The 17,457-nt window shown below is 36.0% G+C and overlaps 1 protein-coding gene across 4 annotated transcripts in view; it reads right to left on the bottom strand.

The window, feature by feature from the left end:
* Positions 1-897: 897 nt before the first annotated feature.
* Positions 898-17,457, bottom strand: part of LOC106882695 (choline-phosphate cytidylyltransferase A) — a 28,388-nt gene continuing 11,828 nt past the window's right edge. For all 4 annotated transcript variants that reach the window (XM_089366491.1, XM_089366493.1, XM_089366490.1 and 1 more), the window contains exons 3-10: positions 16,779-16,884; positions 14,297-14,410; positions 11,535-11,686; positions 10,148-10,230; positions 8,912-9,050; positions 7,917-8,084; positions 6,925-7,172; positions 898-1,051 (exon numbers count right to left, since the gene is read on the bottom strand). In XM_089366491.1, the coding sequence (XP_089222617.1) occupies positions 1,045-1,051; positions 6,925-7,172; positions 7,917-8,084; positions 8,912-9,050; positions 10,148-10,230; positions 11,535-11,686; positions 14,297-14,410; positions 16,779-16,884 (1,017 nt within the window). In that variant the 3' untranslated portion in view covers positions 898-1,044. The remainder of the gene's footprint in view (positions 1,052-6,924; positions 7,173-7,916; positions 8,085-8,911; positions 9,051-10,147; positions 10,231-11,534; positions 11,687-14,296; positions 14,411-16,778; positions 16,885-17,457) is intronic.

Genomic DNA, 17,457 nt, shown 5'->3' with positions numbered 1-17,457 from the left:
CACAACGCGTCGTCGGGAATGGAACTCACGACTTTACGATCGAGAGCCGAATGCCCCTAACCACTAATCCACACCATTGTAATAATGGTTTCTAATTATGGTACAAGGCCAGTGTGGAGGTGCAATGGCCCAGTGGTTAGGGCAGTGGACTTACAGTTTCGATTCCCAGACAGGGCGTTGTGAGTGTTTATTGAGCGAAAACGCCTAAAGCGCCACGAGGCTCCGGCAGGGGATTGTGGCGAACCCTGCTGAATTCTTTCACCACAACTTTCTTCCTGTTTCTGTTGTACCTGCATTACAAAGGGCCAGCCTTGTCACATTCTGTGTCATGCTGACTCGCCCCGAGAACTACGTTAAGGGTACACGTGTCTGTGGAGCGCTCAGCCACTTGCACGTTAATTTCACAAGCAGGCTGTTCCGTTGATCAGATCAACTGGAACCCTCGTCGTCGTAACTGATGGAGTGTGCCACAAGGCCAGTAATTATAGGGATGGGGGTAAGTCAATTACATTGAACTCCCCCCCAGTAATCAACTGGTACTTACCAAAATCTAGTAACTCCTAACATCACAAAAGATTCAAGGAAATCTATGCCACAGTAATTTGTTACATTAACCAAACCCATGGAAGCTCCCAGCCCTTGGAACAGTAGTTTATCATCTTATATGAATGTCTCATTTCCTATGCTCTTATATTTTGATGGCCTGCATCTTGTGTTATCCTATCTGTAAGATACAACATTGCGTTTCCTCTCTAAGTACTCATGGTACTTATTGACAATTTGCAAACTGAGCCAGCAAGTGTTGAGTGTCTTTGATATACAGACAGCCTCGGCAAAGCAGATCATAACCAGTCATTCAGTGAGACCGAAATATTTGAAAAATAAACAAAAATCAGATTTGTTTTGAAATAATTTATTACTTAGAAATATATACAACAATCATAGAGAGAGAATAGCTGTGAGAGAGAGAGAGAATATAGAGAATATCTTTATGAAATTAGAGGCATCTTTGACTGGATGCCAAATACCATCCAGTGGAATCAGTTAGAAACTGAAATAAAATAAAATTTCACATTTTAATTTGCTTCAAAATATCATTTTTGGAAAATAGAAACTAAAGATCTGATACCAATGTCAAAGAGCGATCAAGAAAGAATTTACTTTCTGAATTATAAGAACATTCCTTTCACCATTTGCCAATTCTGGATAGCTATATTCTTTAGTTAATGATTAAAAACAATTCAAGCTATATTTCACCAGAAACTAACCATTTTCTAAAAAAGGCTTAAAACATAATAAAGGCTTTTCTGTGCAAGATATCCTCCTATATCTACGCTACAGTTTCAGTGAAGCCAAGTCAATGAAATTGCATCATTTCTTATATCAGCAGCAGAAATTCAAAGAGGAGGAATGTTGATTCCCAACAACATTAGAAGTTAAAATAGATTGAAACTGTTTTCACTGAGAATTAAAACTATCAGAGATACGTCTAGAATCTCATCATTAAATTCTACTCAGCCTACAAGTAGCTTCACTAATTATGAGGATTATCATTTTGGGAGCAGATTTCTACAAACAATTTCTTGACAAAAATCAAGAATATTGCTCACTAATTAAAGATCAATTCATTATAAGAAAAACCTTTGGGCTGTATAAATTCTTCAAGATACATTCTTAACAGCAAGAACTTCTTTCCCTGTAACTAAGAGCATTTTTAAAAACTAGGTTGGATAAACAATATTCTGTAGTTGACCCAAGAAAAATGCTATTTAGGTTCTTGAAATCCCCAACTGTAATTATTTTGATTCAGCACAGAATATATACCTAAGATTGAAACCAGAGTTCTGGAAATGAGGATAATCTAAAAAAAAAAAAAAAAAAAGCCCCACAACATTAAGATTCTCCTACAGACACTATCATTGCTCCTGAAACCGCTTTCAGATTCAAAGAAATTCTCTCCAATCACTCAGCACTTTCAAATCATTGTATCAACTCTTTGTATACAATGTTTGTCTTTCAAGTCGCTGGGGTTAGACTAGACCATTGCTACAATTAGCAAGCAGTCAAGAGAGCTTCTACAGGATTGCTTGGCTGCTAGAAACAGCAACCAAATCTCGTTCGAGTTATACCTGTGTTGAAACAGGAAGTCCTCGATACACTGAATAAAGGTTGTTGGTCATAGAGGTCTGCTCGATCAAGATGGATCGGAAGCTAAAGAATTAACCCCATACTCCGTCACATCAATGCTGTGCTCCAGTTTAAAGATTTGTCTACCCCAGAACTGGCAGACTTCAAAAGACAGGAATTAATGACATAACATTTGTTATTTCAATGTTAACTGTTGCTTAGCATTCACAAAAAAAAAAAAAAATCATTTTAACCCCCACTCCGCGCCATTTTTGAAACAGAGGTCCAAACCATTACAGAAGCCAATTAATCTATCGTTAAACCCAATTTAAGGCAATTGATTCTTTAATCAATATTTAATAATTCATTATAAAAGGCTTGCTAATGTTTTCTTAAGTAAAAGAACAGGAAAAATACAAAAAAGCTTTGAAGCATTGGAATAATAAAATAATAAAATATGGTAAACCTTGGCACTGGAATGGTGGTGATGGGGGTGGGAGGTGTTGGAAGCAGACAGAAAGGTGAGACATTGGAAACAAATGCTAAGTCTGCAATTCATTTGGTTCTGTCTTCACAAATAATTATTTTGCATTGCTAAAATTAATAAAGCCAGCCATTAGGTAATAACTTGTAATTTTGATACAAAATTAGGTTTTTGTATTTTTTGGTATAGAAATACACATCCACTCACACACACATTTATATATATTTACACACACACACATTTTGACATTGGTCATTGGAGGATTGCATGAGGCAAATAATCAAATACAAAATAGTTTTGGTGTTAGAATATAAAAAAAAAAAATCTTTACTAAATCTTGGGAGGGAAGAAGAATGTTTTCCTTATTGCTTTTATCTTATATTCCAACAGGAAGAATTGTTCCTCAATCAAAGTAAACATTAATATGCTTTGCATTGTGTAGAAACTGCAGTGAGACTTGATATGCCAGTCTAGTTTCCATTATATTCTAACCAGAAAATAAATAAGAACTAAAAAAGCTTGTTTGATTTAAGCTAAATTTCAATGATTCTGAATGGATTTTAGATTGAAGATGATCCGAGAGATTAATTCTCTGGCAGAAACCTATTGCAGAGTGGTTCAAAACCTTAAAACTGGGAACAAAACAGATTTGATTTTGTTACTAAATCCCTATTGGATCCCTTGGAGTATTCATTGAGTGCACAAACTTATGTTGGGAATGTATATTAAGGGTTATGTGTCTTCAGGAGAGCCGAGAACAGAAAGGGATTAAAAAAGCTCTAAAACTTGCCATCAAATTTATTAAGATTTGTTTAATATTTTCAACAGAGAATTTGAAATACTTCGTTAATACTTGTCTCATTGGCTGCATTAATCATTAATTAGGACAGATAATTGATGCTTCTCACAGTGTTTGCTTTAAATTTCGGCAGTAAAAATATATGAAAGAGGAGAGGAGAGAAAGAGGGAGAGAATTTAAATATGCACACACACACACACGCGCGCGCTTGTACATACATACATACACACACACACACACAAACACACATGAGAGAGAGAGAAGGTTTGAAGTTGTGCCCTTGCTAAGTATTTTATAATACTGAACTGTGTCTTAGCTCAGAAAACCAGGGTTCAAGGCTTGCCAAAAGCATCAGGCTCTCCTCTTGGGCAAAAGTTACCAGATCAAAAATCTACAGAATCAATCTTCACTGACAGCCATTAAAACCAAGTGAGAAATTGAAAATGGAAATTCCTGATCGGAGTGTGTCTCAGCTTTACCAAACTTAGATGACACTAAACGAAAACTTGTGTCAAAGTGATGAGGTTTGTGAAAATGAGGTAGAGAAGTATGGACCACCGGGACAGGAGATTAAACTGTCGTGACAATTGCGTATGATGCTTTCCAATAATTCTCTTGGACTAGGATTCAGATAAGGGTAGAGAGATGGTCATGCCTTTCTGAAAGTATTTAATATAACTTAAGTGAAATAACTTCAACCACAAATTAAAATCAAGTTGCAAACAAGACTGGAACAAATTTATTGCTATTTTACAGCTAATCATCATTATTTCAGGCCTTGTATACTAGAAAGCATTATTATTACTAAAACTACTACTACTACTACTACTACTACTACTATTACTATTGCATTATCAGAAACAATTATTATTATTATTATTATTATTATTATTATAATAAGTGCCACATCTTTATAGATTACAGCCCTAATAATAATACAAGCTTTGCTATATCACATATCTGAAAATAACATTTATTAATCCCCCTCGATACAATAAAAAAAAAAAAATTTAGTCTTCTTCTGCAGTCATCTGTCTTTCTTTTATAGCACCTGTTACTAATGATAGCCAAATAGCTAGCTAAGCATTTATTGATCTACAAGTGTACCTAGAGATGACTGTTGCTGTTTAACACCTGTTGCCTAAAGTGAGAATTTTTTCCATGGCAAACCACAATGAAAATGGCCTTTTTTTTTTTACAGGTCAAAATATATCCCAAATATATTTGAACTGATTTAATCCTTTAGCATTTAAACTGGCCATATCTGGCCCAAAATATTCTACCAGTTTTATGTTCAAACTGTTGAAATTTACAATCACATCACTGAAATCTCAAAGTCACAAGATCATGCGTGATTAATTCAAAACAATTTAAATTAGCAATTAAATAAAGCTAAAGGGTTAATAATTATCATATTTAGAAGGGATAGGCATAAAGCTACAACTGTTCCAGTGCTGTGACATCTCTCTTGTTCTGTTGTCATAAAACAGATTTAAAACAGAATATTGCCATAAAAGACTTTACTGATGGCAATAAATAATTATTCTTTCTATCATAAGCACAAGGCCTAAAACTTTTGTAGGGAGAGGATGAGTTAATCGTTCCAGTGAATAACTGGTATTTACTGTTCAACCCCAAAAGGCTGAAAGTCGAAGTCGACCTTAGTAGGATTTGGACTCAGAATGTAAGGAATGATGAAATACAGTTAAGCATTTCGTCCAGCATGCTAATGATTCTGCCAGCTCACCACCTTAATAATAATAATGGTTTCAAATTTTGACACAAGGCCAGCAATTTCGGGGAGGAGGGATAAGTCAATTGCATTGACCCCAGTACTCAACTGGTACTTATTTTATCAACCCCCAAAAGGATGAAAGACAAAGTTGGCCTTGGTGGAATTTGAACTCAGAACATAAAGGCAGGCGAAATACCGCTAAGCATTTTATCTGGTGTGCTAACGATTCTTTTCTACTCTAGGCAAAAGGGCCGAAATTGTGGGGGAGGGTGCCAGTCAATTAGATTGACCCCAGTATGCAACTGGTACTTGATTTATCGACCCTGAAAGGATGAAAGACAAAGTCGACCTCAGTGGAATTTGAACTCAGAACGTAATGACTGATGAAATGCCACTAATCATTTTGCTCAGCGTGCTAACAATTCTGCAAGCTTGCTACCTTAATAATAATAATAATAATAATAATAATAATAATAATAATAATTATAATTGCTTACATTGGCATTAAGGCCAATGGAGAGGAAGGATATATTGAATTAAATTAGTTTAAATATTTCAATTACTTACCTTATTAACCCTGAAGAGATGAGAGGCATAAGACCTGGCGAGATTAGAACTTATAACTCAGCAGGTTAAAACTTAATCCTATTTAATAGTTTAACACACTAAAAAAAAAATTTTTTAAATCAACCAACAGAAAGACTATGTGTATACACACACACACACACAGAGTTTGAATTTGGAAAAAAATGTTTGAAGCGGATGAAAATTGTTATATTTCCTGTAGGAAGATAGGGTCTTCATTCTGGTTTCCTTGTCTAGAATTGTTTAATGTTGCTTAAGTTTAGTTCTGTTGTCTATCATGTGATGTACGTGAAACCATAAAATAGTAGAAAGAGAATTAGAGAGCCAAGAATAGATGTTGTTTTGGTTCTTTTAAAGAAAGCAAGAAAAACTGATCCAAATATTTGACAGAACTCTAGAAAAAGAATGGCCAAGTTGAGGAAAATAGAACTAAATATTGCCAGAATGGGTAAAATATAATTTCAAACATCAAAAAAGGAAAATTCTATTTGATTTAAAAATGATATTTAATTTAATAGTTTAAAATGTCAAAGACTTGCAAATCGATAGTTTACAAACACAACACAACATAGCCCTTTCAAAATATGACCCTTTCACAACATGAACCTTGATCCTTTCATGACATGATCCTTTCTCAACGTAACCCTTTCATATCTCTTTCTCTAATGAAATACACTCACTGTGTTTCAGTTTAATTTTGAAAATAACGAATAATTTGGAGAGATTTAGTTAAATACATCACTGTCATTGTTAAGCTGGTGTTTGGAATATAACTTAAAAGTTGTTTTTTTTTTATTGTCACATAAAATTACAACTGAAAAGTAAATAATATAAAACAAGAAGTTTTTTTTTTTCCATTTTTTCATATATATGAGTGTGAGGCAATCACTGGCAGGTTTATATCAAAAGGGGGTTAACAATAAAATATGGAACCAACCATTTAATCAGTTATGTGTACCCTCCGTCAGTATTTAATCCTTGCAAGCATATATATATATATATATGCACCCAACTAAAATATCTTTAATTCCCTTATTCAACCTTTTTACTACTTAATATAAATAGATCAACCAAAACTGGTGACAGATTGCAACAGATCTGATGAAAGGCTGTTATCATTTTGAAATTTTTCTTTTTTAAAAAAAGCATTTTTTATTTTTGCTGCTGTTTTTTGAGAGAATAAAAATAAGTTACATTTCTTCTTGGTCTTCTTCAGAGTCCGACAACGGATACTCCTCTTCTTCATTGATGAAATTCCTTTCTTCTCCATCTTCCTCTTCCATTGCAATGTCTGACATACGACTTCGTTTGGCTGGAGGACTGGAGGGGCTGGGTGACCTTGAAGAAATGGGTGGACTTGGCGGAGAGAAATCTCGAGAAGGACTGGAACTTGGTGAAATGGCTCTGGCCATCCGCTGGCGCCCTTCATTTATCCAAGTACTCTGGAAGAGCAAAGCATTAATCAGCACACTGATTCACTTTCCTTCAATATATATATATATATCAACCCATGCTAGCATGGAAAGCGGACGTTAAACGATATAAGACATAGAATACTGCTTAACACACACACACACACACATTATGTAATTACGTGTACGAACAGCTATGCTACATGGCAGTGAAACATGGGCCGTGACTGCTGTGGACATGCGTAAGCTTGCAAGGAATGAAGCCAGTATGCTCCGCTGGATGTGTAATGTCATTGTGTATACAAGACAGAGTGTAAGCGCCCTGAGAGAAAAGTTGGATTTAAGAAGCATCAGATGAGGTGTGCAAGAGAGATGACTGTGCTGGTATGGTCACGTGTTGCGAATGGATGAGGACAGCTGTGTGAAAAAGTGTCACACCCTAGCAGTAGAGGTAACATGTGGAAGAGGTAGACCCAGGAAGACCTGGGATGAGGTGGTGAAGCACGACCTTCGAACATTGGGCCTCACTGAGGCAACAACTAGTTCTAAGTTATCTCCATTTTAATTACTTCTCTTTAATAACCGAAAATTTTAATTTAATTACAATAACTATTTTACCAGGTATTATTTAATTTATTCCACTTAACTCTAAATAAGAAATAACTGAGGCTGTGGCAACCGACCCAACCCAAAGCACAACGGATGCAAAAATATTCCAATTCTTGCATCTTTCCATTAAAAACTGTAAAAAGGGAAATAATTTAGCTTTCTTACAATTTTGCCGTCTCTGCCAAAAAGGTCCAAAAAATTGCCAATGAATTCTTTCGATTTCTCCTCCCATTTATGAAGTAATTCTCCTCCTTTATCCATGAAGCCTCTCCTTAATGACTTGCCTTTGTCTTTCAGCTTGCCATATCTATCTTCAAATTGGATCTTCTTTTCCTGAAATTAAAACAAAACAAAAAAATATAGAAAATATAAACCATATATTATTAAGTGGGATGTGTGTAATATTGTAGAAGTTACTCGGTTATTTAGTATTTAATATTCTGCTCAATACCACAGATTTGCTTGTCATTCGTTTGACCTTAACCAGTTGAGCATATCCCTTGGTGGCTGACGATATGTGCATCTGATCAGGAGCCGGAGTCATCGGGGAGCATCATAGCCATGGGTTGAGAGGAAGTCTTTGAGGTTTGAATAATTCTTCTCAGGAGACATGGATGTTTCATTCATCATCCTTAAACAACTCTTATTCAGGGACTTTTTGAGTGGGTTGGACTACTCAACCTGAAGAAAATTCTAACTGGGGCCCAGTTAGAGAATCAATTAGCACCAAGTAATCGTCAAGCAGCCTCACTCCCTACGTCCTGAGTGTTTATTGTAGGTATTGAGTAATGGTATAGATGTTTGTGGTGTGTTGAGGTTAATGTATACAGAGTGGTGGAGGTGTTGAGTGTTGGCTAGTGTTGATAATGGTGTTGTCTCACTATAAAACGATGGTCTTAGTGTACACTGCTTCGTGTATGTGGTTGATGATGATGATGATGGTGATGATGCTGATGATGATGTTGTTGGTTCTTGCCATTTAGGTCAGGAATGGAGCTCAACTATTAGCTTTACATCCTCCCAACCACCACCACCACCACCATCGTCACCTCTGACAGCATACTCCACCTCTCTGATTCTCTAAGGAAATATGTATAAAAAAACAGCAGCAAAGAAAACTACCACAAAGAAGGAAACGAATAGAAGCCTGCTGGACCCACCTTCATGAAACCAACATTTAACTCTTTAGCAGTATAACCTCTGGACAAGTTTCTCCGTACATACATATCGTAGTCTTTTATGATACGAGCAATGATATCTGTTGTAGAAATTCCTTCAGTTCTTTTAGTAGCAAGAAACCTGAGAAATCACAAACATTTAAAAAATGTATTTTTATTAAAATGCTTTTAGAAAAAAAACATTGGTTTAGAAGATAAACTACAAGAAAGAACCTATCGTGGAATTTATAAGGAAGATGAAAATGGATAGCTGTTAGCTAGACACCTGACGATTGTAATTGGGTCTCTTATGCTGAATATTTCTTGCCCCTTTATATAGAGCTACAGAATGGGCAAAATGAATGACTTTAGAGCGAAACAAGAAAAATTAAAATTAAGAAAAGGAATTTGAGCAAGAGCTGAACATGGTTTACTAAAAATGCTTTAACTTTTTGTGTGTCAAACAAAGCAGTAAAAAATGTAACAGAAGACTTTGAACAGTAGAAATAAGTCATAGATTATTTAATTAACATTACAACTGATAGAATTATTTAAATATCTTATGTGGTACTATTTCGATTTTCTTATCTTGAACAGCTGGGATGATTCTGTTAGACTTCTTGACTCTCTCACACAACAACAGAACCTCTTTTCGTCAGAGCCACTAAAGAGAACATGAATCAATAACAGCTATAAGCAATTAATTATAACATCGTGAGACAAAACTTTTTTCGTTTTTTTTTTTTTTTGTCTTTACCAGTAAGTGTTATTTCTAATTTGCTTCTATCTAGAAATCAAAAGAAATGACTTTTATTCCCTTCAAACTATGCTTTTGTGACCTGGACATCAATGTTCTGAAACTGACCTGTTTTCCATTACATTTCAAACAGATTCAGCACTGAGTTGCTGAAGCAGAAATATCGTTATAGCAAATATTCTGCTCAAAACCACAGACTTGCTTGTCAGTTGCTTGACCTTAACCACCTGAGCATGTCCCTTAGTGGCTAACAATATGTGCATCCCCGATGATGAGCAGGAGTAGTGGGGGAGCATCATAGCCATGTGTTGAGAGGGATTCTTTGGGGTTTGAATAGATATCATAACAAAAGCAGTTTGAAGGAAACATTAGCCATTTTTCATTCTTTCTAGGGATCAGCAAATAGGAGGTAACAGTTGTTACCCAAGGACAAAAATCTTGTTAGACATTGTAATTCAACAGAACTGGAAGAGAATATTTACATTCCTCGTGCTTTGATGTCTTTGTAGACATCTTCACTGTCCACAGCAGCATAGGGGAGATCGTCATGAGCAACAAAATCAATCTGGAAATAGTTTTATAAACAAAATTTAAAATTTAAATTTGTGAAAAAAACAATAAATGCAAAGACAAAAGAAAAACAGAAACAGCTTGAGCAACAAAATTTAAAAAAAAAAAAAAATTTCCTCAGAGGAATGTGAGTTGTTTTACTTTCAAGTTTGACAGATGTGACAATATTGTCAGGTAAAAACAATAAACAAAGAAAACACTAAACTTATTTACATAAGTGTCACCTGTTTAACATTGAAAAGGTCATTTAATGGAGATGTGACCTTTGCATAGGATTTATCTTATTAAAGTGTTATTAAAGAAGAAAAGTGTAATTCAACAGGTGCCAAGAATGGACACCATTTATAATAAAGTTGAGGAATAGAAATTAGAAAATGAAGAGAAGGAAGGAAAAAATAATTATTGAGAAAGTAAAAGAAAATAAAGACCATGAGGATGTTTAATGACTCTAAGAAGACATTGTTGGTTCAATATGGACATTGTTTATTATGGAAGCCCTAAATACTGATGACCCAGTCCTTAGAGCAGAGGAAGATGCAAAACAAGAATCATTGCCATACAAATGAGGTTGTTTGTTTCCAGTCTTCCATGAGATAAAACATGTCTGGCCAAGGGGAAATGTTACCTTGGCTGGAAACAGGTGAGGGTTGGTGACAGGAAGAACATCTAGCGGCAGAAAATCTGCCTCATGGAAGCCTGGGAAAATTAATGTGAAACAACGATGACAGGGGGTGGGAGAAGAAAAGGCAGAAGAAGGAGAAAGGGAAGAAGGGGAGACGGAGGAAAGGTGGGAGGGGAAAGCGGAGGAAGTTGATTGATTGAATGCATAACGGTTTTGCCGATTAAGTTATGACACTTCATTCCATAACACTGCTCTTACAGATTCCATGATACACAATAATACTGTTAAACACATAAATAACTCTGCTAATGTATAATGATGTGGATTATTGCACAACGATAACTAACCACACTATAATGATAGTCTTGATTACATATTGACACTATTAGCTAATCAACAACACGGTTGATTACATAATGGCATTGATTATAGAAGTTAATTGCATAATTGCACAATTTCAAATGTGTTATTAAGTGTTGGCTATATAACAACTGTTGGCACTGGATACATATTGGATATATATAAATAAAATAGCACTGAGCAGTGTATATAATGATGTAGATTTTATAACAACAGAATGGAATGTTGGTGTGATATAAAATAAGAGACAAAGATGGGAAGTTATTAATTACTGAAATCCTTAATTAAAGATGACCCTCAAATGATGATTGGAATACCTTGTGTTTCTCTAAAAAGTCATCAGTAATGGTCCAGGGAGCGTCAGTAATTAATTCATCAACGTAACGACAATGTCGAACTGCTTCATAACGTTCAAACTCGTCCATAACCGTACGTCCTTTCATGAGATGTGTTAGTTCTTCGTTACATACTGCAAATTCATAACAATTACACCTCTTTAACATTATATTAATTATACCAATCAGAAATAGTCATTATTTAGAAATATGTTGTCAACTTGTATCTTTAATATTTTATCATTCCATTATTAATACAGCGAGTTGGTAGAACCATTAGCTTATCACGCAAAATGTTTAGTGGCATCTCTCGTGGCTCTTTATATTTTGAGTTTAAATCCTGCTGAGTTAAACCCTGCCTTGCATCTTTCCAGGGTTAATAAAATAAAGTACAAGTAAAGTATTGGGTCGATGGTAGCGATTAAACCCATCCTGCTAAATTTCAGGCTTTCTGCTTAAATTAGAAATAATTATACAGTAACACCTCGGTTTTCGAACAACTCTGATCGCGAATAAATAATGCTTTATATATATATGTTGATACATATATAAAGCACGATTTATACGTGATCAGAGGAGTTCATAAACTATATTAAATGAATTTGAGAAAGACAGGAGATAAAGTACAATTTATTTGCAATCAGAGTTGTTCAAAAACCGAGGTTCTGCTGTATGTATATATATATGTATATATATGTATATATATATATATATATATATATATATATATATATATATATATACTTTTATTCTTTTACTTGTTTCAATCATTTGACTGTGGCCATACTGGAGTGCTGCCTTTAATCGAACATGTCAACCCCAGGACTTATTCTTTGTAAGCCTAGTACTTATTCTGTTGCTCTCTTTTACTAAACCACTAAGTTACAGGGATGTAAACATACCAACATTGGTTGTCAAGCAATGGTGGGGGGACAAGCACAGACACACAAATATATACATGGAGAAAGCTTTTGACAGGGTCCCCCGATCCCTTATCTGGTGGTCAATGAGGAAACTAGGGATAGATGAAAGGTTAGTGAGTGCTGTGCAAGCCATGTACAGGGACGTTGTCAGTAAGGTGAGGGTTGGCAACGAGTACAGTGAAGAATTCCCGGTAGAGGTAGGGGTCCACCAAGGCTCAGTCCTCAGCCCCCTCCTATTTATCATAGTCCTCCAGGCAATAACAGAGGAATTCAAAACAGGATGCCCCTGGGAGCTCCTCAATGCTGATGACCTTGCAATAATTGTTGAGTCACTATCAAAACTAGAGAAGTTTCAGGTGTGGAAGCAAGGGTTAGAATCAAAGGGCCATAGAGTCAACCTAGCTAAAACCAAAGTCCTAATAAGTAGGAAGGCAGACAAACCACAAATCCCTTCAGGTAGATGGCCCTGCTTGATCTGTAGAAAAGGCGTATGTAGAAACTCTATAAGATGATGATGATGATGATGATGATATATATTCAGTTTCCCTCTACCAAATCCACTCACATGGTTTTGATCGGCCCAAGGCTATAGTAGAAGACACATCCTCAAGGTGCCACGCAGTGGGACTGAACCCATGTGTGATTTACACTCACACACACGTGTTTTATGGTCTCAATATTTCTCAATACTCAGATGGCCAACTGCCAGAATTGGTAGCACCAGGCAAAATGGTTTGTGGCATTTCATCTGTTCTTACGTTCTGAGTTCAAATTTCACCGACTTTCCCTCTCATTCTTTCGGGGGTTGATAGAATAAGTACCAGCTGAACTCTGGGCTCGATGTAATTAACTTATCCCTCCCTCCCCCACTCCCACAGAAAAAATTGCTGGCCTCGTGCCAAAATTTGAAATCAGTATTTCTCAATACTAGGAAGTGACTTAACAATAAAGTTTTCAAAACCAACATTTCCATTCATTTAACCTACCGCTGCCACCACCACCACCACCACCACCACCACTACCACCACCACCACCACTACCACCACCACCACTACCACCACCACCAGTCAACTACAACTTGCACATGTATCAGTGGTTAAAACAGACATAACATGTCTCCTGTGTCCTCAAAAGCAAGTCATGCCATCAACACAGTCTACTGCTAGTATCTTGTCCGTAGCTTTGAAAAGATGCCCACATCTTATGGGTTAATGCCCAGTTGAGGACTGAGCTAAAAGGCAACTCAAGTAGAGTCTTCACACAGTGTCCAGCAGTAAACTTCAGCCATTTTCCTATTACTTTGTTGGTCAATTGGAGAAGGTGTCCAGCTGATAATAAAGGCCATCTGGGAGAAATGAAGTAGCAGTCATCAAGAGATTTTGCCAAAGAATCAATGAAGTTTTGAGGTTGATATGCTAATATGATTTTCTTTGAATAGCTTTTAGTTTGGAATTCTTAAGAATTTATGACAAAATATTACAAAAAAAGTTTCCCTCGAAAGGAATTATTTGAACGAATCTGAAAATGTTGGCCACAGCAAAGTGTTAAAATATTTATATATAATCTAACACCAAAACATGAAAAAAGTATTAAAATTTTAGAACAAAACAAAACATTAGAAATATAAAGACATTCAAATATCTCTTTAATTTTGCATGTTTTAACATGTACTACCAAATTGCACATCCACACAACACATCCACACACTCTCTCTCTCTCTCTATTCTATTCTACTGAAATGTCTTGTATGATCAGGTTTCTTAGTGCCAGTATGGTATCTATAGAAACGTCAAAATGACTGATGAATAAAAACTAACTTACCTCCAATCAAGAGATATGAGTTAGGGAACGCCATTTTAGCCTGCATTAGCTGTCGAGCATGGCCACTGTGGAACATGTCATAGATGCCATCAGCATAAACTCGGACCTTGCGTCCTAGAAGGAGGGCAAATAAAGAAACATGAACAAACATTAAATAAACAATAAAGAATTCTTGCTTTGGCTCAGGGCCACAAATATATTAGAGACAATTATAGTCAGATGTATTACCACTATGTATTACTGGTATTTATTTTATCGACCCTTCAGGAAGGGTCATTAAAACAGTCACCTGCGCCATTTTGCTGTTCCAACAGCAATCTCTTTAATATCAGCAACACTACAAAATGTCCCTAGTCTACACTGTAAGACGGTTGGTTATAGAAAGATCAACCAGTCGGTCAACCATACAAAAAAAAAAAAACCCAGCATAGAAGCAATGTGGATCCCACCCAACCGACATGCAGGCAACCAGTCTAGGAGAATGGTAACTCTGAATGAAATTACTGATGCATGATAGGCAAGACGCTGTGGTCCTGATACAGACAAGACCTGCATTTTACCTTCAGGAAGAAGAGGTATTAACAGCAGCTGTTATTGTTATGGACATTTTATTAATGACAATATTATCTTCTTACGGAGAATTTTACAGAAATTAAAACCGGAGTCACAAAAGATTATTTTTATTAAAAAATATGGTGCAAACATAGAGATAGTAGAGTGACACACCATATCCTCACAACTGAAAATAACTCGGGATCAAAGGCCAAGTCATGTGATAATGAATCAGAAATAGTCAAAGCATTTCTATTGTTCTTGCTTACAACAACAACAACTTAAACCATTAAAAATGATTTACCTAATAAATCTATAGCTGCAAATAAAATATAGATCACTTGTGCTGACATACAAGAAATTGGAAACGGACACCATTTGTATGGTGGTGATGGTCATTTACCAACATCACATGATGTCAAAAACAAGAGTACACACACCTATCCATAATATTGGGTCATACCACAAATAATGCAGTTCTTTTCAATTGCATGAACTAAAAGTCAGAGGTGGACGGGACAAACTACCTGCATCAAGACGACATCAAAATGCCAAATTCATGAGTGCTGTTCAATGCTCTGTGAGCACTTGCCTACAATCTATATGATGTCTCACCTATCATAAGAACCAAGTTTTTCAAACTGTAATGGTCTTTGGGTATGTCTCCAGTGAGGGTAACATCATGCAGCCCCACATCTTTGAACAGGGCTTTTGGGAAATTTGACAAAACAGTCAGTCGGCCGCTGACACTCATTGACGCTGCATCTAAGAGGCCAGGGGACAGAAGAAAGAAGACATGCACTCAACACCAGAGCTGAAGACACCTTTGAAAGGGGGGGGGGCACGTCAAAACGGTAGAGGAGTAGGGGCCAAAACCAGACGTGGTTCCTCCTGATGATGCCTTGAGCTAACTGGATCCTATAAAGGGGCTGTTGTGGCATGAGACCATGAAACATGGTTGAAATTCCAACAGGTGTCTTACTGTAGAGGAGGTACAAAGCTACCCGGCTGGGGAGAGAGAGAGAGAGAGAGAGAGAAATCTGTTGAATATAGCCCAAACATGCTGTATGTATGTATGTGTGTGTGTGTATACACAAACACACACAGTTTCTTTACATATTTTCTATAACAAAAGGAACTTCAATACTCAAGTACTGGTGCCCTACTTTTGAACGATAAGAGAAACACAATCAAGAAAATAACAAGCAGGTTTTAATTATATATATGTACATGTGTGTGTGTGTGTGTGTGTGTGTGTGTGTATGTATATATATATATATATATTAGATAATAACAAAGTGTAACTCTTTTCACAAAATAACACGAAAGGACTCAATATATTGAGCCAATGCATATTCCAATTGAGAATACAATCAAATGTATACATATATATTTTTTATTAGAATCTCAAGGTTGGGTGACCACAATACGTATACAGAAAATTACAAATCTTTTAAAATCTCACCTGCTTGTGATTTTAATTTAATTTATTTTATCTGATGTAATTTTCTGCATACGTATTATGTATATGTGTGTGTATATATATATATATATATATATATATATATATATATATATATAAATTTATATAAATAAGGATAAGATTGTTATTAAAAATACCGATACTTGAAATTTCCCCAAGACACCTGATGAAAACTGGAAGGTATATCAGCCAAAACGTTGTGGACAAATCTCCGTCAAATGTAAATAATGTAAAGTTGTTTAAAATAAAAGAGAAACAAACTCAAGAAAATAACAAGCAGGTTTTAAATCCCAAATCCTAATAAATGTAATTGGAATATTGTTGAAATGTTTCCTCCTGCTTCAAACGGCTGAAGCAATCGTTAAGAGAATGGGCCTCAGGAAAATACAGTTGTTTATAAAATGAGAAGTTTCACCTGTTAACGAGAAAATATTTCAAAGATGTTACCTTGCCCTGCCAGAGCCATCTCATATGTAATTTTAATGGAATAGTCACAGGCTTCTCTTTCTTGAGTCGCAATTTCATCGTAATGGAATGGTGCAGCACCGGGACTCTGAAATAACAAGGAAGTCACGTCAGAATTCTTAGTGAAATCAAATTAAGAGTGAGTGAAATATTCTCAAACATTGACACAAGTTGTTCATACTTCCTTATAAATGTATAGCAATGGATTAGGATGTTGATTATTGCACAAAACTGAAGTGAAAGGGGGAGGAGAATGATGGGGCTGTACTCTTGGCCTTAGTAGAAGGTGAGATTGATACCATGGATGGCAGAGAGGAGGAGGAGAGGGGGGCTTCAGTGATGTGTGATAAGCCGAAAGTTGGTTGACAGGAACAGAGGCCATTATTTGTTTCTGCTTTGAGCACAAAACCAATAATTTAGGGGGAATGAGGTTAGACAAGACTATCAACTCCAGTACTTAGGTAATGCTTTGTTCCATCAACTCCAGAGAAATGAAGGGCAAATTTGATTCAGTGGAATAAGAACTCAATACATAAGGATCCAAAACAAACAGCTCAGGGATGTTTTTTGTGACATTTCTTAAGATTCTGCCAGGTTCCTTCATTTAGATGGTTTCAATTTACATGGCCAGACGTGGAACTTATCTACCATGTAAATGATG

The sequence above is a fragment of the Octopus bimaculoides genome, chromosome 19, assembly GCF_046866305.1.
Source record: "Octopus bimaculoides isolate indiv1 chromosome 19, ASM4686630v1, whole genome shotgun sequence".
In the NCBI taxonomy this organism is placed as follows: domain Eukaryota; kingdom Metazoa; phylum Mollusca; class Cephalopoda; order Octopoda; family Octopodidae; genus Octopus; species Octopus bimaculoides.
The sequence above is the reverse complement of the archived record's forward strand: the minus strand, read 5'-3'. Positions and strand labels throughout refer to the sequence as shown.